Source organism: Rhinichthys klamathensis, unplaced genomic scaffold (assembly GCF_029890125.1).
Source record: "Rhinichthys klamathensis goyatoka isolate OS25496 unplaced genomic scaffold, OSU_Roscu_1.1 h1tg000338l_1, whole genome shotgun sequence".
NCBI lineage: Eukaryota > Metazoa > Chordata > Actinopteri > Cypriniformes > Leuciscidae > Rhinichthys > Rhinichthys klamathensis.
This window is the reverse complement of record NW_026606852.1, coordinates 863287-887932: the sequence shown is the minus strand read 5'-3', so window position 1 is coordinate 887932 and position 24646 is coordinate 863287. Positions and strand designations below refer to the sequence as shown.

The following is a 24646-nucleotide window of genomic DNA, read 5'->3' as shown; positions in this document are numbered from 1 at the left end:
AGGTTCTCCCCAAATTGAGGACTACCATCTGGCCGAGTTTCAAGTCTCTAGGCCTTACGGTTTGGGCTGCACGATGCGTTTTACGGCGGAATAATAATAATAAAAACCCTTACAAATACAATAGGGTTTCAGCACTTCGTGCTTGAACCCCTAAATATCTTGATGATCTTTCATTGCTCATAAAAACAGGCAGCCCAACCCTAAACGCACATCACTGGTTAATTTCTAAATTAGGCTCAAGACTGCAATCATGTTTGGTGTCGCTAATGCTGCTGAAATGACCAATTCACTTTTAACATGAAATATGACAAGATATAAATGAGTTGTAAATTATGCCACACCAATAACAAACAGTAAAACATAAAATAAATATGATCAACGTATACAACGCAGTCTGAATTCAGCTTATTGTATATTGTAATGAGCAGCAGATACAATCAAGTGATTATCTTCATATGCACGGTTACAGTATGAATGTTCTGTACAGATCACCAACAATCTAAAATGTACCATATATAGCAAGTGCAATCATGTAAACATACAAACAATTATTGCATTCTTAATGCTGGATCGTATAAACACTAAAAATGACATTAAAACAATATTAGCAATTACATAAGAGGAAAACTTATCTTCCACTAACATAGTCCCCATCATTTCTTAAATGTAGAGGTTTAGCGATTATCTTTGGTCAAAAAAAGGTATATTAATTAAAATTTACACAAGTCATCCAAGTTATCTGCTTATATATCATACTGAAAAACAAACAACAATACAGATTCCACAAAGAGAACTCAGATAAGTGATTTAATCCAGATTGAGCTGTTTGGGTAAAAAAAAAAAAAAAAACACCTGTAAAAGGAGATACATGCTATAAAAAGTTTTATATATATATATATGGCAGAATTTCAGCTTTCATGCAAAGTCTACTATCAGCGGCTTTTTGGACAAACTAATTATTGAATGTGCCAAAGTTCTTCGAAAGATATTCAAAGGTTTGTTTCAGACACTTATTAGGACGTAAACTAGATTCCACAAATATAACTTTATAGCCATGCTGTTTTATGAAATAATCTGTAGTACATTAATAATTTTGGATGAATTTGGTCAGAATATGTTGCAACAACAATTTGTTGTTGCAAAAACAACGGAGAGTCTGCAAGTGTCACTTCACCCAAATAATCCACAAAGTACTGTAATTATAAACATTTTTATCCTTTTTACAAAATCTAAAAGATTTTGTGGGTTTTGAAGATATCATTAATGTGAAATTCATTCTAACTGCAGCCACTGATAGTCATGGCGTTGCCAATAGATGACAGCCATGTTGTGTATTGCAACTATTACTGTTAATGTTTAAAATGTTCCCGGGAAAAAAACAAAACAATTAAAAGAAGTGTCCTGTAAAACACATACAGTAAATTGTGCATTTTAATGGATGCACAATAAATGCAAACATGTCCCGGCCAACATTAATAGTTCATATGTTGGTTTGTGGGTAAACAGCTACAGTCCAGTCACAGTCCAGTCTAAAGAGATGGAACACAAAGACAGAGAGCCTTTTTTCCCTTCTGTTGGAGACGTATTAAAGTGATGCAACAAGAGAGTCCAATTCCTTCTGTGCCTCCTCGTCCTTTTGAGAAAGTGCAAAAATAATTCAGTTACTGACAGAATTACAATGACAAGAGACTCAAACTATAAATCTGATTCATCCGAATAAGAAAAACACCTCTTTAATCACAATGCTCATCGCAGAAGCAGCGTCACACATCTGTCGGGCATGACTCCTCTGACCCAAGTCTTTGTAACACTGACAGGAGAAAAGTGATATACAGTAGGTGCAGTTACAGTCAACCATTCCAATGTTCTTCATTTCTTTTAAGGCTTTTCTGGCTCAGTTAAAAACCTAGTGAGCTGCCTATGTAGACGACATATGTGTGTTGCCTATGTAAAAGCTGTTCCAATTTTTTTTTTAATAAAATCATCTAAGATGGAGGAAGATATTGGAGAAATGTCAATTATCTACTATAATGTTCAAAAGTTTGGAGCCAGTATTATTTTTAAAATGGTTTTGAAAAAACTCTGTAGCAGCACTTATCACAAATACAGTAAAAACAACAGTAATGTAAATTATAACCATTTAAATAAATATTTCTATTTTTTACGTATTCATGTGATGGCAGAAGGTGAATTCTCCTCATTACTCCAGTCTTCAGTGGCACATGATCCTTCAGAAATCATTAGAATATGCTGATTTGGTGCTTAAGAAACATTTCTTATTATTATCAGTTGAATAGTTGTTGCTAGTTAATATTTTTGTGGAAACTGTGATCGTTTATGAATAGAAAGTTCAAATGTGCCCTTAATGAGTCCTAGCTGAGCAAAAGTATTAAAAACGTTTGAATGATAGTGCAAATCTATTTGTACTTCATTCATTACCAAAAACTGAAATCAGTTAAATAAAAATAGAAATTAGCACACATTAGCTGAACATGCCTAAAAATCAGTCAGATTCAACATATGCTATTAAAATGTAACCATTACAGATAGTTCAGGAGATTACAGTCTTTCTCTTCCTCTTTTTAAAGGGACAATGTGTACTTTTTTATGTATTTTATTATTTAAAATCAATATTTTTATTCATAAATATGTGCTCAATGGTGTACAAATACCTCTGCCAATTATCTGACTTATCCTCGTAAACGAAGAATTTATTATCTTTATATACATGGGACCGGTAGGTCCACGGAGGCTTCCATGTAGTTCCGCCATCTTGAATCAGATCGTAAAAGGAAACGTGACCGGAGATTACAAAAAACACGAGTTAATGTCGGGATAGCTTTTTCCAGGTGGAAAGAGCTAATGCAGGAGAAAGATTTCAAAAGAGACGCTGAAGTCCTGCTTTCTTCTCGACAGGTAAGTCGATGTTACGGTCTTAATTACAAGCTTGTTTTCATTGTTTGGTTGTGTACTTTATTTTATAAGGAAAACTCGACGAAGTGCTATTAGAAGGCGTCCTGTCATAGCTTTTTGGTACATAACGGCTACCGTAGATGCAACGCGCATTTGAAAAAGCGAGGCGCTGGAGAGCACAATTCGTTTGAATGCAAAATACATTTTCACCGCTAGATGGGAGAAATTCCTACACATTGTCCCTTTAAGTTCATGGCCATCATATTGTATGACAAGAGTTTCTGCCCAAGTAAGATATTGTAATGTTCAGTTTTGTTTCGGTTTCATTTCCCTGGACTTTTAGTTTGTAACTCTTTGTTTCCTGTTTCCTTGGTTTCTAAAAAGTTCTCATTTGTTGACATAGCTACTCATTGATTGATTGACTTGTTCCACCTGTTCCTTGTTCAGCATTTTGTTACTCTGAGTATATATATCCCCCAGTTTGAGTTGTTCTTGGTCTGTTCTCGTTCTAAAAACTGAAAGGTTTTTCCTTTGAGTTGTTCACGTACAGACGGAAATGTTCTCAAAACCATCTCCGTTCACATGGATCTGCGAAAACGACTAAAAACGCTCTATTATGCTGCCATACCAGTAGTTGGCGGTCACTTTGTAAAGAAAAACTACACGCCTATAGACTGAACACATAAAATGCATGCGCATGACGTCACTGTTTTTGCAAATTCGAGTTTTTGTGGTTTACATGGAGACGATAACGGTCTCTTTTATATATGCACTTTGACACCCACTTTCAAAAGTTTGCGTTTTCAGGCCCCCAAAATGCCATTGCTGTGCAAATGAACTGCCAAAATGCACAAAAGAAAATCTGTGCTTATTTAAAAATGGTGTTGTGTAAACATCATGCAATTCAGTTAGGATGCTGCCTTGGAAGGTACAGTAGCAATTAGGGGTTGAACAGACTAGTTGCTGATCTTTTTAATGGCCTATAGAGTGCGCAACAGGATAATAAATCCATTAATCCATAAAAAAAGTTCATTTTTTACACACCGTTTCAGTTAAAATGACAAATAAATGCTGATTATACCATCTGGATGCTCAAAATTGATCGCGTGAATGTACGTTTTACACAGCTTACTGTACAGCTAAGTTAATTGCGTTCAAAACTGCTGCTGCATTACGCACACACACACACACAAACAGACAGTAGCGAGCATATCACATGAAGATTGCGTGCACAGAATCATTCAGTAGCGCAGAAATGGACTGTAAACTCTGTTCTGTGATTTATCAATTAAATAGCTTAGAAACGGAAAGTTCTATATTTCTAAGTGACTAAAACCCACAGCCAGGTGCAAGTAAAACGCAAGCGCACACTCACACACTAATGCATTCATATAAATGTAATCTTTACTGTGCTACTTTATCTATATCTGATTTAGAACGAGCAAAGACACTCAAAGACAAAATAACTGATAAAAATAAGCTGTTATGTAGGAGCGCTGTGTCATATGCCATAGCTGTGCACAATCCGCGTTCAGTCTCAGCTCGAGGTTCAGGCTTAATTTGTTCATCAATGACGTCATCAGCGACTAGTCGACGTCGACTCGAATTTCATCAAATTGAAAGTCGTTCAACCCCTAGTAGCTATCCATGTAGGTGGTAAACAGCAAGACAGCTATCTAGGTTTGGAACAGAGCCAAAAAAAAACTAAAACTAATGTCATTAACTTAATATTGATCATAAATAGTCAAGACCTCAAACAAAAGAGTCATTACCTTGGCTAAAAACACATAGTTGAATTTCGAGTACTTGGGACTGATCTCCTCTGCCTGTAGAATCAAACACAGGACAAAGTAAGCAAACACAATCTGTCCTTCACAGTCAGACTGAATTTATTTATTGACTACAGACTGTTGAAATCTAAACCCCGCTGTTTATGTAAAAGGACTTTTTTTTTTTTGCATTTCAGGTGTAGTTACTTAAATGTGATCATGAAAAACACAATCTCTTTAAAGAAGGCTTGCACTGCTGCCAGGCAAACGTCTAGGGCGAATTCTCCAACATTTTGCATGTTAAATGAGGTATTAAACAATTACAATTGAAGGCTGTAAACCAACACTCTATAATCAGAGCAATAAATAACACTGTCAACATTTAAGAGACTTACACAATCACACAAAATATAAACACTGCACTAGCCACATATATGAGCTTCTGTTTTCTACAAATGTAAACTCCAGGGATCAAACACCTTTTGATAAACAGTTTTTCATGATTTTAGATTACGTTTTAGTTGTTCATGATTATTTATACATTTATATATATATATAAAATAGAGAAAATCTATTTTTAACTACAGATATTTACATGACTTTTCCAACATTTTAGGACAGTTCATTTCCATGATTCCCAGCACTTTAAATAAAAAAAAAAATTCATATTTTCAAGTTTTCCTTAGTTTTTAACCCACCATAGCAAACAAACACACAAAAAAAGACTTCCGTTTTAACATGGACATCTAATATTGTACCTTGCTTCTAGGGTTCATCCAGGACTGAAAACATTTTCTCAAAATCATAAACATGGCTATAAACAGCATGCCCAAAAGTGCGTGGACAGAAAAACATCATTCAAATTACTGTAAAAATGTTGAGGTTGATATGATATTTCAAATGTTTCTTAGAAGTCCACTAAGGCTGCATTTATTTGATCAGAAATACAGTTAAAAACAGTAATATTATGAAATATTTTTGTAATTGTTTTCTATTTCAATCTATTTTAAAATGTAATTTATTCCAGTGATGTTTGCCACTGTATTTTCAGCATCATTACTCCAGTCTTCAGTATCACATGATCCTTCAGAAATCATTCTAATATGCTGATTTGGTGGTCAAGAAATATTTCTTATTATTATCAATGTTCAAAGCAGTTGTGCTGCTTAATATTTTTGTGCAAACTGTGATAAAGAAAGTCAGGATTCCTTGAATAGAAAGTTAAAAAGAACACCATTTATTTGAAATAGAAATGTTTTCTAACATTATAAATATCTTTACTGACACTGTTTTGACCAATTTTATGTGTCCTTTCTGTGATACATTTTCAGAATTATTTGATGAACAAAGTTCAAACGAACAGCATTTATTTAAAATAGAAATCTTTTCTAACAATTTAAATGTCTTTACTGTCACTTTTGATCAAGTTAATGCACCCTTGCTTAATAAATATATTAATTTCAAAAGTATCTGACCGACCCCAACTTTTGCATGTGCTTGCTGAACCAATAGAATATGCAGGCTTTCCTCTAGAAGACATTTCTGTATGAAACTTGCTTTGTGAATTGTCATGCCTTACCAGGTATCTTAATTTCAACTAAATATATTTGTCTAAGGAGATGCACGGCTGTATCGATGCTTGATTGTATGCACGCTCTGCACTAGTAATAGGTGTAGCTGAAACCCATAACTGTGAAGGGGATTTCCACATACTTTTGGCCATGTAGCATATAATGCTGTATTCTGATAGATCATTCAGTGTGTGGATAAAGAGATATCATGTTATTTGGACATACGCTGCTGCTCCATTTTCCCCCCTATAATTATTGGATTATTAATGATTAATGATGAAGAACGATATATTTCTCTCCTTTAATCAGTCATGCTGTTGTATAACTCTCCAGAATGTTGTGTTGTCTTGGCAGGGTGCAACAAGTCTAAGCACAGACCCCTTAAATAAGAAGTGATGGGTGAGACACAAAGGACAGGAAAACATCAGAGGAGAGAGCAACGTAAAAACGGTGAATGAAGGAACACAGGTCATGCTCTTTCATAAATGAACATGGTTTGTTACTTAAACTGTGACCCCTTTGCAGAACATACTAAGGCTACGTTCAGACTGCAGGCAAAAGTGGACCAAATCTGAATTACAGTTTTTCTCAATTGCTTAAAGACTAAACCCTATTGTCTGAACCAAATGCTCAGTTGCCTGAACCCACTGATTGAATCAATCACTCTTTTGGCAAAACCATATAATAAGCACTTTTCACCTGTTTAGACACAATTTGCCAACACATTTTCATTGTGATGCACCCGTGCTGCATAATGGTGAGCACAGGTGACAAAAGTCAAACACAAAGCACAGGTGTCACCACTTGAACACAACAACTCAAAATTGATCACACTTGTGGCTAATGGTGTGAGGGAACATACACAGTAAGCCAGTTCAGAGAGCACTGGTTTGTGAGGCCCTACAATGGATAGAAATCTGAGAGGAAGAGCTCGTGTGAGAGGAGGTCGAGGTGGTCAGCGAAGACAAAGAACAGTAATATCTGATGAAAACAGAGCTACTGTGATTGACCATGTTCTTGTCCATGGTATGAGCATGAGGGAGGCTGGACAAAGGGTACAACCAAACATCAGTAGATTCACTGTGTCCACCATAATCCGAAGATTTAGAGAAGAGAACAGGTAATTACCTTTTTTTGACATGATAGTACAGTATGTAAATGTTGACAGCAATTACTGTATGACATACTATTTACTGTACAACAGTATACTGTAAGTAAATATATGTTTCAGTACATCACTGTACCAATGTACTGTAGTATTGTAATGGAGGGTTGGTCTAACTGTTTGTAGGCCTAGTATATTTTTTGTAACTCCATGTTCTCTTTTTGTAGAATTGAAGTTCTCCCCACACCAAGAGACCCTAATTGTTGATATGGTCCGTGAGAACAATGCCATTAAACTGAGTGAAATTCAGCAGAAGATCATTGAGGACCATGTCAATTTTGAGGGTATCAACAGTGTCAGCCTCTCTACTGTTGATCGTGTCCTCAAGCGCAACAGACTGCGCATGAAACAGCTATACAGAGTGCCCTTTGATCGCAACTCAGACAGAGTCAAAGAGCAAAGATTCCAGTATGTACAGGTTGGCATATATCCAGACACATTCAATGTTGATTACTCTAAGTAGTGATTTACTGTAGTGGCCTAAATCACTTTTTCCGTATCACTTACACAACTATATCTATTTCTACAGAGGGTTTTTCAACTGGATGCAATGGAAGGACCCCATGAATACATCTACATGGATGAAGCTGGGTTTAATCTCACCAAAAGGAGAAGGAGAGGCCATAATGTGATTGGCCATCGGGCCATTGTTGTTGTTCCTGGGCAGCGTGGTGGCAATGTCACATTATGTGCTGCCATCAGCAATCATGGGGTTGTCCACCATCATGCCAACCTGGGGCCCTACAACACTCACCAGCTCCTCATTTCCCTCAATCACATGCGAGATGCTCTGTTAGGGCAGCAGGATGAGCATCCCATCTATGTTGTTGTTTGGGACAATGTGAGTTTTCACAGAGCCCTTCAGCTTAGAGAGTGGTTCAATATGAACCAAGGTTTAATCAATCTTTGCCTTCCACCGTACTCCCCTTTCCTAAACCCCATTGAGGAATTCTTCTCCTCATGACGGTGGAAGGTATATAAACGCCAACCTTACACCAGGGTAAATCTCCTGCAAGCCATGGGACTTGCCTGTGGTGGAATAGGTGTGGAGGCATGCCAAGCCTGGATACGGCATGCCAGGGGTTTTTTCCCCCGTTGCCTGGCCAGACAAAATGTGGCCTGTGATGTGGATGAAGTCCTGTGGCCTGACCCAGTACGGAGACATGATGCTGTGGCTGAGTAATGCACTTATTTGTATATTTTTGTACTTTATTTTTACAAGTGCTACGTGTAAATGCACAAGATTTCTGTTTTGTCTTTTTGTACAAGTGCTAAATGCACAGGTTTTTGTTTTTTGTTTTGCAACATGCATTTAGCCTACAGTGAACAATAAACATTTATTTCTCCAGCTTCATGTCCTGAGCATTGTGTTTTCTATTTTTCTACGTAGTGTTTAGTGACTGTTCAGTAGTGTTTTTAATTTTGATTGACTCGGGGCACGATTTGACAACATAGTTCAGTTTTGAGCACAGATTGAACTGTTTTGAGGTGAAAGTTTGGTTTTGCAAGAAGAGTCTGAGGTTTTGTGAATGTAGCTTGAAAATTGGGTTTTGTGTTCACAGTTTAGAGAAAAGGAGAGCAGCTTTCAAGAAATGTGTCTTAGCAATCGAGAAACACTGTAATCTGAATAAAAAAAAAATGTCAGTGTAAACAGCACAAACAACATGAAATCTGTTTTTTTTTTTAGATTCTGATTTGGGCCACTTCTATATGTGGTACTAAATCAGATATAGGTCGGATGTTTTGCAAATCTTTTGTGGCACTCTTCAAATCTTCTCGACTTTTGTGGCACTCTAAATCGACATTTGTCACAATTCTGCACTGACAGGAGTCAGTCCAAAGAATTTACATACCAGTAGTTTTTTGGTCTCTCGGTTAATATGGAAGACAGTCGTGACGGTCAAGTATGTATCACTGCAGCTCGACACCTCCAAGTGGGAGGGACTTATGCCGAACAGACGGAAACCTCCAAGTGGTTCATCATGGAGGTGTGGCGATAGAAAGACGACAATAGTAGAAATAGCGACTATAAAGGAAGCTAGCACATAGCAATTAAAAACATAAGCCATGCTGACAGCGTGATGATATTTAATGGAAATCATTCTAATATAAAAAGAAAATTAATATAGCATATGCAATAGTCTTAGTCAAGTTGGTCTAATCACTTTCAGTGAATGAAAAAATGACCGCAGGGGAATCCTGGAGAGGGAATCCCTTGTTCTGCAGCACAGCACCATGATATAAAGTTAAGAAAACTAAACAACCGAGAGGTCTACTACCTCAGATTTAATGTTTTATCTGTACATCAGCATCGGGGAATAACATTATAATCTCGTTCACGGTAGAGAAAGCTGCTTACATGTGCAAAACTAACTTTGACTTACATGTAAACGCAGCTTTTGTGTCTTTATCAGCTTTTCCATATATTTACTGGCCCTGATAATCATCACAAATACTTAAGCTTGCTCAATTTCTGTAAATCTGTTTTTATGAATGAATGACTCGCATCCGTTGCTCTAGTGTTCATCACTGGTGAGGGAGACTAACAGCTATGGAGATTATCAATCGGCAATCTACTGAAATTCCTGTCGTTCTTGGATGTCAAATGTTGAATTTTCTGTCGAATTTGAACCACTCAATTTGTGGAAGCGAATTTGTAAAGCAAAATAAAATATATGGACTGAAAATTGCCTGTCGAATATTATAGGTTGTATTTTAAAAAAAAAATTGCGCATAAATTTGCAGGCTTCAACGGCACACTAGCTCATAAACGAAAGCGTAAATGCTGACTTCAGATACCTCTGTGTTTACCTTTTATCTTGTTATTGTTCTTTTGTGCATGCTTGTCAGTTCGGGGCCGTGATCAGTTCACACTCAAATCTGATATTGGCCACATTTAAAAAAAATAAAGTGAACAGCCAAACAAAACAAAAAATAAGATCTGAGCAACAAATTGAGAATTGAGCACTAAGGCTTGCGGTGTGAAAGTCTATGGTGGGAAAATCTGGAAATTGGATTGGTTGATTTCATTGCAGAGGTTGCTGGAGCTACAGAAGCAAGAGGTGAAAATCGGTCTACCTTAAAAACGGGTGAAAATTGGTGAAAATGTAACAAATGAATGAAATGAATACAAGAAGAAATGGCTACAATTGCTTAAAAAAATTATGGCATTCAGAAAATGATGACAATTTAAGATTTTTTTTATTTTTTTTTATCTTATTTCTTTGAGAGAACAGTCATACCAGCCATCTAAATATTAATGACATACACCTCATACATTTAATGGAATGCTTGGCTGTTGAATAGAGAGGCTTGTTTCACAGTCAATCACCGGTGTGTGCAGGTGATCAGAGGCACGTCTTACCTTGAGGAAGTTCTGCAGGGCGTCCTGGACGGTGGCACTGGGTGGCTCTCCAAACAGAGTAGCAGCGATTTTCCTCTCAATCCACGTACATTGGGACACCTGCACACACAACATGTTAATAAGATAATCATAAATAAGATCTCAGCTTATCAATGTGCAGATGAAAAATAAGGCCTATTCACTGCAACAACAACAACATATATATTAAGATACACCTAATTCAAGAAATTTGATTAATGTGAAAAGCTAATTATAAGGCAATTAATTATCTAATTTTAAGGATGCTTCCCAAAATATATATACTGAATTAAAAATGATCTTTGCAGCACTCATTTAGTCAGAATACAGCAGGGTTTACACATTTTTGATCATCAACTTCCAAGACTTTTTTCTCCAAATACTTTGTTTTTGTTTTTTTACAGATTACACTCACTATAAAAATGCACACTATCGCTCAAAAGTTTGAGGTCAGCATGACACTTTTATTCAGCAAGGAAGCATTGAATTGATCAAAGACATTTATAATGTAACAAAATATTTATTTTTCAAATAAAGGCTGTCCTTTTGAACTTTCAATTCATCCAAGAATCCTGACCAAATGAAACTTGATTTCAACAAAAAATGCAAAGCAGCACAACTGTTTTCAACATTGATGATAATAAGAAATGTTTCTTGAGCACCAAATCAGTATATTAGAATGATTTCTGAAGGATCATGTGACACTTTAGTAAGATAATGATAATAATAATGCTGAAAATGAAATTTTAAAATATATTAAAATATTTAACAAAAAGTTATTTTAAATTGTAATATTTCACAATATTACTTAAAAAAAAAAAAGCCTTACCAATCCCAAACTTTTGAACGGTAGTGTGTATTCACTACAGAACTGTTCCTTTATTACATAGTAATATTATTAAATATTGTTATATAAATGAAAGGAAAATGTTGTTATGTATGTTCCAGGATTTGTATGACTGTGGGAACCCTGATAATAGACTTTAACTATGACAATATCACAAATATGGAAAATGTTCTGTCACTCACAGCATAACACCAGCGGCCCAGCAGGTAATATGACAGAGGATCTCCAGGTTTCAACTCAATCGCTTTTATGCAGATGATCCTTGAGCCAGGGAGAGGGGAGAGGGAGAGGGAGAGGGAGAGAGAGAGAGAGAGAGAGAGAGAGAGAGAGAGAGAGAGAGAGGAGAGAGAGAGAGAGAGAGAGAGAGAAGAGAGAGAGAGGAGAGAGAGAGAGAGAGAGAGAGAGAGAGAGAAGAGAGAAGAGAGAGAGAGAGAGAGAGAGAGATTTCTTCATTGTGACACGACTTGTCTTTTTTGCTGATCTCTACAGCTGAGATGCCACAAATATTTCTCCTGAACCGTCTCGCACGAACATAGAAAAACCCACCACACGCATCTGTCATTCAGCTCCTCTCTCTCTCTCACTGCTAGCTCACCTGCCAGTGCTCTGCAGGTGTGTGGTGTTTGGAAATCTAGCTGACAGCGAAGATAAAATGCTACGTGTATCAGAGACTGATCTGCTCTCATGAAATGTGTGTGTGTGTGTGTGTGTGTGTTTGTGTGTGTGGTACCCTCATTCCATTTCCTCTTGTCTCAGATAAGATTATGAACACTAACTCTCACAGAAGCTGATGTTATGCTCCTATCAACATACAAGCAGTGAAATCAACTGAAATTACCTTATGCTGAGATCACTGTTTCGTTCACTGATTTTAAAGCTTTCGCTACATGTCTACATATTTGCAATCCAATTAAAACATAAGAACATCTAGAACACTGCCTAAAAAACACATATTCACAAACTCCTACACTCACCTTAAAAAGGTAGCCATTCTTAATTTTATTCTGAATAGATTCATATTCAGTCAGGAGTCCACAAAGAATAGCATACCTACACAGAGAAAACCAGACAGAAAAGAGAACAATTACTAATACATGAATAGGATTTATGCTTAATTTCATTAATTCATTATAATTATTATAAAACATGTGTTATATCCTGTTTTCCTCCCGCTCTGTTTAGTTGCCTTGGTTACTCATTACTCTCTTGTTTGTTTCTATGGTTAGCAATTGATTTGTGCACCTGTGTCTTCAGTTAATCGCAAGAAAGTATAATCGAAAACTGTAATCAAAAATACAGATTAAAACAACGCAACAACTTACAAGAACATAAAGACCAAAAACCGAAGACAGAGCAGTACAAACTGAGGGCGGCTAACAGGATAGTGATTAACTGAATCAGAGCCAGGATAGAAAGTTCTGTATATATGCACCACTTTCTGGTAAATAGGAATGTGCATTGATTACGACGCTGACTACGCTTTACAGTAGCATTTAATTCTGGGGAGAGATAAAGAGACAACATTATTATGTTTTTAAACCCGGAAATGGCAAAAAAAGCAACACACAAATTGTCAAAGACATCCAATGAATGAACTACATTCAAAGCCATTGTAAAATGCTAATTGTACACCCATGCCAAGCTTCTAGCTAAACCACATGCAATTACACTAATGTAAAAAACTGCAGAATAATTGTTCTGATTAATAATATGAATATATTTAACAAGGCTATTTGATACAGATTGGTGTATTTTATCATGTAGAAAGAAAGAAAGAAAGAAAGAAAGAAAGAAAGAAAGAAAGAAAGAAAGAAAGAAAGAAAGAAATTAGGTGAAAGGGCTGATGTGCGTGTGTACGTGTGCTGTGTAGTTAAAGTGTTTTGAGGGGCCCGTTGAGAGATGATCAAAGCTTTTCCGCCATAGCGATGTAAATCCTGCTGGTACTCACAGTCAGACAATGGAGCCAGGCACAAACACCTTTTATGTGCACGATCAAGGGGTGAAGAGGTCGAATTACTGTCACAGAAGGTGAGAGGGGCTCCGTTTGTCTGAGTTTGAGTGGGGGACTGTATCCAAAAGGCTTTGACCTTGAGCCCACCAGAGATAAACTCAATTCAAGCACAGATTAGGGGTGGAACGGTACATGTATTCGTACCGAACCGAAAGGTACGGGCGTCACGGTTCGGTGCACGAATTTACACGGAGAATACACGGTATAAAAATAAATAAAACTCGCGTGAAAATTAATTAATGTAATGCGGAACTACCGTTAGATACGCGGGTTCTTTAGGGACACACAATCTGTAGGCTACCATCGGCTTAGCTCTGAACGCGCGTTCACTTCAAACGTTGGCTTTATACGCGCGTCCTATTCGCTATGGACTAGCGTCGAACTAGACGCGATAGACGCGAATTTAACGCTCTATTCACGTTTGGTGTGACCGCATAATGAACAGGCTGCGATGTCAAGATTGCAATGCTGGAGTGTGTGTGTGTGAGAGAGAGAGGCGCGGCCTCGATCGAACAGTGGAAACATAAAAAACATACTCCGTCATTTTGTTCATACAGATCATTAAACCTGCAAAGTGTTTACTTATATTTGTGTACACTCGCAATAAAACACAACATTGTGCTTTTGTCACACTGTAACCTACAACTGTCACCCAACCAAAATCTCTCTCTCTCTCTCTCTCTCTCTCTCTCTCTCTCTCTCTCTCTCTCTCTCTCTCTCTCTCTCTCTCTCTCTCTCTCACACACACACACACACTGTTTTAAAAGCAAAACATATTTATCCAACTCCATTTCAAAACACTCTGTGGGTCCCATCTTTTAGACATTCATCATATCGCATTGGTTTTCATTTCTTGTCCTCGGAGCACTAATCTTACACATTCTACATTGATTAAAAAAGAAAATCGAATGCGTTTTTAATGGTAGTATTATTTTATACAGAAATCAATTATTTATAATTCAGATGAGAATAATGTTACATTGTTAATTAATAATGTTAATTAAAATTAAGGAAAACAAATATATTTATCTGAAATATAGCAAATTAATTTTAAATTAATTCAGGTACAATTACCAAACATATCGCAAGGTCTTTTTGTCTTTTTATTAATTTAATTAATAAACGAATTATATAAAACTATTGTCAGTGCACTACAAATAAACTGGTTCTATGCCTTTATTAATAAAACTTATTTAAAAAATACAATGCCTTCTGCATTTTTGTTTTGCTTTTCCCTCCATTGTACCGAAATCGTACCGAACCGTGATGTCTGAACCGAGGTATGAACCGAACCGTGACTTCTGTGTACCGTTCCACCCCTAGCACAGATGTAACATGATAAGATAGACTTACTGTACTCAGTTACACTGGTGTGTGTGTGTGTGTGTGTGTGTGTGTGTGTGTGTGTGTGTGTGTGTGTGTGTGTGTGTGTGTGTGTGTGTGTGTGTGTGTGCTGTGGGAAATAAGCTGTTTGGCTGTTTAGACTGCAATTCCATGACAAAATAAAGGAAGATTAAATGCATGCATAAAGGGATCCAAGTAACAAAAAGACTGCAAGAGCATTTATTTCAATATAAATTCCCTCTCAAGCATTTTAAATCATTGATGAAGTCAAGATTGTGCCGTTCTGAATAGCCTCAGAAACAGACCATGGACCACACACACAGTCTGACCATCTGAACATCTCAATCTAGCAAGATTTAATCTGATTGGCTGACTTTGTCCAACTTTCAAGAGTAAGGCCATACAGTTTATTTTTTATGCATAACTAAGAAACCAAATCAGATTTACTAAGGCTGAATCAATGAGAAGAGAAATGTAAAGTTTGCAGGCTATTTGTGCACTTAACAGCAATTAAACTATACTGTATATGCACAAACAAAATGGCAAATTCTGCTTTGATCTCCAAGTTGTCTGTTTGATCAGAAACTATGTCATCCAAATGTAAGAACTTTGCATTATTATAGAAAGTCTATACACAATTTCTGCTAAACGGCATGCAAACAATTTAATGAACTCACTCTATGCGTTGCTCAAACAGTCAAAGTGGGCAGTTCTTGGACTGAAAAAGCTGAAATGTTTTGTTCAAATTTTTCAAATTCTGACTATGTACCATCAGTTTATCTGTTTAGGAAAGAGGATGACTGAGAACGAATATTGCATCACCTTGTTGAGGAGCTAGTTCTCTGAACTTCTCTGAACTTGGCGTCGCTGCAGGCCAGACAGTTTAAGAACATATTTCACAAACTTCCTCCCAAAGCAAACAAAAACTTGGGCAAGTTTTAGCAATTTCTCTGTCTGGCTATTGGCTACTGTGGTGCAAAGAAGGACTGTTAAAGAAAACTCTCTACACCAAAACTAGAATGAGCAAATGCAACAGAACATCACAAAGTTTTCGATAAGATATATAGGGGGGTGAATACCTTAAAATCAACATATCTGTTACAAAACCAAATCTGCTGCCTACATACATAGACAGCATTTTAAAGTGATCATATTTCTAACATTATGCTGCTTTGGCCAAATTCTAAGACAGTATGAAATATATCCTTCACGGATAATGTAATCCCAAAATGCATTGCAACAAGCTAATTTAAATAAGCTACCCATGATGAAAGGGGTTTATAAAGATACATTGGTAACACTTTACAGGTTTTATTTGTTAGCATTAGTTAATGCATTAACTAACAAACTTTTTAAAGCATTTATTAATCTTTGGTAATGTTAGATACGACTTTGTATCTTAAAAAATGTTGTACATTTTGAGATTTACATGAACTAAGATTAATAAATGCTGTAGAAGTAGTGCATTCTTACTAGTCCATGTTAACTAACGTAGTTAACTAATTCTAACAAATGAAACCCTATTGTAAAGTGGTTTTACACTTTGGACCCATTTACACGATATCGTTTTCAACTAAAAATGGAAACTTTTTTTTTGCATTTTGGCCGTTCATTTACACGACAACAGCAAAACGCACCTGAAAACGCAAACTTTTGAAAACATGATTCAAAGTGTACGTTTTTTTTTTAAACGTTACCATTACCGTGTAAACTACAAAAACGTGAATTTGTGAAAACGGTGACGTCATGCTCATGCGTATTACATGTTCAGTCTATAGGCGCGTAGTGTTTCTTTACAAAGTGACATCGCCAACTACTGGCCTGGAATGCATAATACAGTGTTTTTAGTTGTTTTCACAGACAATGTTTGACATTGTTGTCGTCTGTGCGTAGAAAACGCAAAGAAAGAAAACTCTCCGTTTTTAGTACAACGTTGTAATGTAAAAGTGTATTTTACTGTTACTGTATAATTAAATGCTGAGTAATATAAAAAATTTGTACTTACTATAGGGTTAGGATTAGTTATGTGTAATTATGCAAAATTTATAGTTATTACTAATTCATTACATTTATATAGCGCTTTTCTCGGCACTCAAAGCGCTATACATAGAAGGGGGAATCTCCTCAACCACCACCAATGTGCAGCTCCACCTGGATGATGCGACGGCAGCCATACTGCGCCAGAACGCCCACCACACACCAGCTTACTGGTGGAGAGGAGACAGAGTGATGAAGCCAATAAGTATATATATGGGGATGATTAGGAGGCCATGATGGACAGAGGCCACTGGGCAAATTTGGCCAGGATGCCGGGGTTATACCTACTCTTTCGAAAGAAATCCTGGGATTTTTTTGTGACCACAGAGAGTCAGGACCTCGGTTTAACGTCTCATCCGAAGGACGGTGCTCTTTGACAGTATCGTGTCCCCGTCACTTTACTGGGGCGTTAGGACCCACACAGACCACAGGGTGAGCGCCCCCTGCTGGCCTCACTAACACCTGAAGGTTTTCCCAGAAGGTCTCCCATCCAGGTACTAACCAGGCTCAGCCCTGCTTAGCTTCAGTGGGCAACCAGTCTTGGGCTACAGGGTGATATGGCTGCTGGCAAATTCATCATGCTTTTCATTTCATCATGAAATCATAATTTCAATGCAAATCACCATGCAAATTCATATTACTATATTAACTATGTGTAACATATAACAGGGACATATGTAGTTAGGATGTCGCCTATGTAGACAGTAGACACAGGTTTTGGAACAGAGCTAACAAAGTGAAAACTAATAATACAATCATGATTACTTATTAAAAAAACGGCACTGCATGGACATGACGTTAGAGATCACCAAAATAACTTTTAATGTGTCTAAAGCATGATGAATTGCAAATAAATTTGAACTGAAGCAACATAAAGACATACCAGAAGTGATTACTAATAACAACTGCTGGCAGAGCGAGTACAGGTGGGGAGAAGATTGCTCAATGTTCCCGGGGCTAATTCTTTCCCCCTCCTTTCACAGATTGGTTTGTGAAGTGTTTATATTAATTGCTGTCATGTTCTGGCAATGTCTAGAGGCCTGAACATTTAACCACAGCTAAGCAATAGAAGCCAGTGGCAGAATGTCTGCTGTCACATACCTGACACATTACCCCAATCTAGGAATCTGGGGTTTCCCTCCACAGAGGCATTATGAATAAACATCCCGAAGAAAAAAATGTTTACCATAATACTTTGTGAACAAGAAAGTATCAATAAAATACTGTATGAAATGAATACCAGTAGACATAAACCAGCAACAGATGCGCTTGCAAGGCAGCGATTTATTGAAATTCCTATTATTTATTCTTCTCCAGAATTGTCCTGCAACAAATTCAGTTAAATTTCAATTTTTTTTATAAACTTGATACTTTTTTAATAAATGGTATCTCTTATTCAAGAACCGCTATAACGCCAAAACAATCTGTTACCTTAAATGATATGTTTATCTCTGTAAAGCTGCTTTGAAACAATCCATTGTTAAAAGTGCTATATAAATGAAGATGACTTGACTTGACTTGACTATATAAAATAAATGACACGCTCTACAGCTATTGGAATATTAAATCAACTTATTTATTCACAATAATTTTCACAGCAGTCTGCTATACTCAGAATGAGACACAGATATGACCAAATCTTTATATCTGTAAATGCAGTCATTGTAAACTACTGCAATATGTAATATACAATACTGTTCAAAGGTTTAGGGTCAGTAAGATTTTTGTTTTTAAAAGAAATCAATTCTTCTATTCAGCAAGGATGCAATAAATTGACAATTTGACAGTAAATACATTTATAAAGTTACAAAAAAATCTCTATTTTCAAATAAATGTATATTTTTCAAATTTCCATTCATTAAATAATCCTTGTAATGCTATTTTACAAGATTAATTTTTTTTTTTTTTACTGTATATTTGATCTATCTAATAAATGCAGCCTTGGTGAGCATAAGAGACATTAAAAAAATCTTACCAACCTCAAACTTTTGAATGGCAGTGTATATTGAATTATGCATCATAAATTGCTTGTGATGTTCCTCATTTTTAAGCCGCTTTGGATATGCATATTCTGGGGGGTGACAATACACTTACGTTTTACATTTTAATATTGCAAGATCTCGCCACACCCCTAGTATATGCATTTTTCGTACGCATTCTTTGTAGCATTTATTTGCATACTAACATGTGAGTGGTGCATTCATCCATCTATTTAACCCTTGATAACTTCCTTTAAAAATGGTATCTGTGAACCAAAGTCTATATCCTGGTACCTACAACTTTATTATTATGCTGTATCGCAAGCACTGATATTTCCTTCAGAAAATGCAAATCTAGTTTCATTATTAAAAAAACAATTTAAAGCAGATGAGTTCGAGTTCATTTAAGGACGGAATGCGTCTATAAAATCCATAAAAAGTGTTAAAGAAAACAAGCAGTTGGTTGTTACTCTATTAATGTAGTTCTTCATGCTTAGAACAGGTCGGGGAGGTTTCGTGAGCTTCAGGCAGTTTCAAATGTTCTAGTGAAACTTCTGTAAAGTTTATTCTATCTTGAAGTGTGTACGGTGGCCGAGAGAGCTCAACGCGCTGCAACTGAATAAAATACATGCAAATAGAAAAAAACACCTGAAAATTTAGAAAACATCTTCATCAGTTTCACAATACATGTGTGTTCCAAATACTCACGACACAACCAAATACAGAAACATGCTGCAAAAGTTCACAATACAACCAAATACAGAAACACGCTGCAAATAGCACAGACCACAACGGAAATGTTTCCAGGGGACCCCAATAAGTGACGAACCCGGCTGGGATATGCTTATTGCTCAAAGTCTACTTTATTTTATTTTATTATTTATTAAAATTGTTTGCAAAACATACAGGGATGACATGTTTATGACATACAACTTTGTATACAATATACACTCACCTAAAGGATTATTAGGAACACATGTTCAATTTCTCATTAATGCAATTATCTAATCAACCAATCACATGGCAGTTGCTTCAATGCATTTAGGGGTGTGGTCCTGGTCAAGGCAATCTCCTGAACTCCAAACTGAATGTCAGAATGGGAAAGAAAGGTGATTTAAGCAATTTTGAGCGTGGCATGGTTATTGGTGCCAGACGGGCCGGTCTGAGTATTTCACAATCTGCTCAGTTACTGGGATTTTCACGCACAACCATTTTTAGGGTTTACAAAGAATGGTGTGAAAAGGGAAAAACATCCAGTATGCGGCAGTCCTGTGGGTGAAAATGACTTGTTGATGCTAGAGGTCAGAGGAGAATTCAAGCTGATAGAAGAGCAATTTTGACTGAAATAACCACTCGTTACAACCGAGGTATGCAGCAAAGCATTTGTGAAGCCACAACACGCACAACCTTGAGGCAGATGGCCTACAACAGCAGAAGACCCCACCGGGTACCACTCATCTCCACTACAAATAGGAAAAAGAGGCTACAATTTGCAAGAGCTCACCAAAATTGGACAGTTGAAGACTGGAAAAATGTTGCCTGGTCTGATGAGTCTCGATTTCTGTTGAGACATTCAGATGGTAGAGTCAGAATTTGGCGTAAACAGAATGAGAACATGGATCCATCATGCCTTGTTACCACTGTGCAGGCTGGTGGTGGTGGTGTAATGGTGTGGGGGATGTTTTCTTGGCACACTTTAGGCCCCTTAGTGCCAATTGGGCATCGTTTAAATGCCACGGCCTACCTGAGCATTGTTTCTGACCATGTCCATCCCTTTATGGCCAGCATGTACCCATCCTCTGATGGCTACTTCCAGCAGGATAATGCACCATGTCACAAAGCTCGAATCATTTCAAATTGGTTTCTTGAACATGACAATGAGTTCACTGTACTAAAATGGCCCCCAGTCACCAGATGTCAACCCAATAGAGCATATTTGGGATGTGGTGGAACGGGAGCTTCGTGCCCTGGATGTGCATCCCACAAATCTCCATCAACTGCAAGATGCTATCCTATCAATATGGGCCACCATTTCTAAAGAATGCTTTCAGCACCTTGTTGAATCAATGCCACGTAGAATTAAGGAAGTTCTGAAGGCGAAAGGGGGTCAAACACAGTATTAGTATGGTGTTCCTAATAATCCTTTAGGTGAGTGTACAAAATGTATTAACAATATGTTCAATGTCATCAGAATACTAATGAGAAAAGAACAATGAGCTGAAAACTAAAATAAATAAATAAATAAATAAAAAAGATAGAGAAAAAGAACATGAGGGAAAGATATTAATCTATACAACAGTTACATTGTACAAATTGTGTCATGTTATGGTCAAACAAGCTTCATAATAAATGTTAGATAATGCAGGGTCCAAATATGAGACGGCAAGTTTTAAAGTTAAATAGTTAAAATGAAAATAATGTATATTTTAAAAACTTTTTTTTTATATAAAATGTATATTTATTTGCAACAGTTATGTTAAATAAGATATTTCGGGTAATAACAGCTATTCAGCTGATGGACACCGTGCTGCGTTGTCATGGGAACATCCCAGGAGAAAATAATGAGGGAATTATGTGGGGGCGGGTACAAATAAATGTGTGGTTTGGCCATAGGTTGTTCCTGACAGTTGCTTTGAGTACTTTCGGTAAGTTGAAATATTATACTCATACACACTCATGCATACACAAAAACGCACCACACAGAAAGAAAAGAAAAAAAACCCCAGCAGAACAGTAAGACTCGTGGCTGCCAGAAGCTTATGTAAGTTTAACCAGCATTTTCCTCATAGGCAGAGAAATCCCCTGAGCAACTGGCCACAAACAAAGAGGTCTAGAATTAAACTGATTCCTTTCACCTCTTGGCTCAGAACAGAAAGTTCTCTCTCGTCACCTTGGGCTGAGCATTCAGTAAAGTCTCAATGACAAGAGCTGCCATTGCCATGCAAGGTCAAACTGCCGCTCTGTGTGCGAGGAAAACCCGCTATGACGTGAAACTGAAGGATAAATGTCGCTCTTAAACCATGAGATACTGATGACAGAAACCTTCAGCTAAGGGAATCTGACAAAATCGTCAAACCCCATAAACTGAACTAATTACACATAAAAAGAAGAGCTAGACGGACACAAACTCTGCATTGCATCAGGACTTTCGGATACAGGTTAAAAAAAATACAAAAACTGCATAAATTACAGCTTTAAATTTTCTGGCTAGTGCACCAACATTATGCTAGAAAGTTGTGTGTGGTTGCCAGGGTGTTGCTATGTGGTTGCTAAGTCTCTATGAAGCCATACATAGTGTGCTATTACTTTTCTAAGGAATCATATTTATGATTTTCGACCAGTACTTAATAAAAACTATGAAAAATGGACTTAAGATATATCTAGCCACTATTAATTTAAAATGTTCCCCCTTTTTATCATACAGAAATCAAAATAAATAAATAAATATGTAACAAAGAAAAATAATAAGTTTCACCTTGTGAGGAATGATTTATTTTCGCTGGATAATGTATGAACATTTAATACTTGGGGTTAGTTGTTTGTTCAAATGTCTAATATACAATTGATTACCTGTGTACATCATTCTACTGTTCAAAAGATTAGGGTCAGCAAGGTTTTATGCCGCAAGAATACAGTAACTTGGTCAAAAATGACTGTAAAGACATTTATAATAAACTTTCTATTCATCAAAGAATACTGAAAAAGCATGTATCACAATCTCAACAAGAATATTACGCAGTTTTCAACATTGATAATAATAATAAATGTTTCTTGAGCAGCAAATCAGCATATTAGAATGATTTCTGAAGGATCATGTGACACTGAAGACTGGAGTAATGATAATGATGAAAATTCAGCTTCGCCGTCACAGAAATAAATTACCGGTACATTCTAAAATATAACAGAAAACAAATTATTATGAAAAAAAATATATTGAAAAAAATCTTACTGACTCCAAACTTTTGAAGAGTAGTGTACATCTATTTAAATAACTAAATGTAAAATGTTTGACTTCTGATTTGCACTGAAATTGGTTCTGCTCGTGAATACATGAATATGGCCACACAAAAAAATCATATAATACAACAAGCAGAGTCATGGCAGTGTGCTAAGGACAGAATTCAAATGAGCTGAAGGCTAGATCCTCAAAAGCAACTGTAATGCCAAGGACAGATAAAAGCAGCTGTGATGGAGATGTATGTGCGTACGCCACAATGACACTCCACTGGGCTCTATTTGATAATCCTGGCATCTGTGAGGTAACGGAAACATTGTGAAGGGATTTACACTGGCAAAACACAGAGAACAGTAAACATACCTTCATTAAGACACCCTATAACCAAACAAATACAAACACACAACGAATCACAAAGATTATGACCACAGCAACACTGAATATTACAGTATTTAATTGATTGGCCACTATAAACAGTCAAACCATTAAAGCTCACAAAGAATTAAACTAAAGGGAGCCAAACCTGATCTGATCTAAAGAAAGCTGTCTTGCAGTCAACTGCTTTCAAATGAGAGAAAATTAACAGGCAACTTGCCATCAGATGAAATTGTCATCACTGGACTTTCAATGTGAGGAAATATTTATATATATTAAACTATACATATACAGTTTAATGTATTCTAAGTGTAATTTATTCCTGTGATGGCAAAGCTTAATTTTCAGCATTGTTAAGGCCCCGGTACACTCACAGCGAAGTTCTTTTTTGTTCTTCGTTTAGGGGTAAAAAAAAGTTGGAAAAACCTTTGCAGCAGTTAACTGTTAGCGAACATCCCAACGCCGGCAACGCTGCTGAGAGCGGCGTTTAGATGAATATGTCAATATGAGCAAAATAACAAAATAAACACAACTAAAAATGACATCAGGGAGAAAACAGCAGTTAAGAAAGCATCTGATCATAGAGATGTGAATGTTTGCACAAGCTTGACACTCTTGTCCAGTAAAGTCACATCACTTTTATTTAGCAGTTTATACAAAAGATTGCTTTAAACGAAACAGCTTTACAGTATTAAACATGAAAAAACAGTGTCAGAGTTGCTTTCAATTAGAATTACACTTTAATTTCTACTTTAAAGCAGCTCTCTCCAGTGTTTATGTTTTCACTCGCGGATGTCTGTCCTTGACAGACTCATCAGAGGAAATGAACCGGAGAAGATTTCCACATCAAAGAAGACAGAGCCTCAGAGTTACCTATTACGTAATCGCCATGGACCAATGGTGGTATGAAGGCGTTTGCCAACCGGAGAAAACTTGTCTAGAAGCTGTTTCGAACTCCCTTAACAAACTCCAAAAGAACTTAGTTTTGGCTTGATTTTGTATAAAATGACACAACACCAGTTCGTTCTTCGATTCCACTTGAAGTATATCGGGGCCTTTACTGCAGTCTTCAGGGTCACATAATCCTTCAGAAATCATTCTGTTTTATTTTTATTTGTTGCGCAAGACACATTTGTGATATTACCAATGTTGAAAAACAACCCCATACTTTTAAACAGTAGTGTATAAAGAAATTTCAAGCAACTGCAATTAAGAAGGTCTGTGTGTCATGTCAGCTTGGGGCTATCTTTGCATGTGTTTACATTCCTGGGGTGTATGATGCTATCAAGAGAGTTTTG

General features: G+C 36.7%; 1 protein-coding gene across 1 annotated transcript in view; it reads right to left on the bottom strand.

Moving 5' to 3' along the window:
• Positions 1 to 1422: 1422 nt before the first annotated feature.
• Positions 1423 to 24646, bottom strand: part of LOC130106368 (regulator of microtubule dynamics protein 2) — a 43836-nt gene continuing 20612 nt past the window's right edge. Inside the window, 7 exon segments of the mRNA XM_056272453.1 lie at positions 1423 to 1633; positions 1730 to 1810; positions 4686 to 4739; positions 10783 to 10881; positions 11830 to 11895; positions 11897 to 11908; positions 12622 to 12697. Coding sequence (XP_056128428.1) covers positions 1586 to 1633; positions 1730 to 1810; positions 4686 to 4739; positions 10783 to 10881; positions 11830 to 11895; positions 11897 to 11908; positions 12622 to 12697 — 436 coding nt within the window. The 3' untranslated portion in view covers positions 1423 to 1585.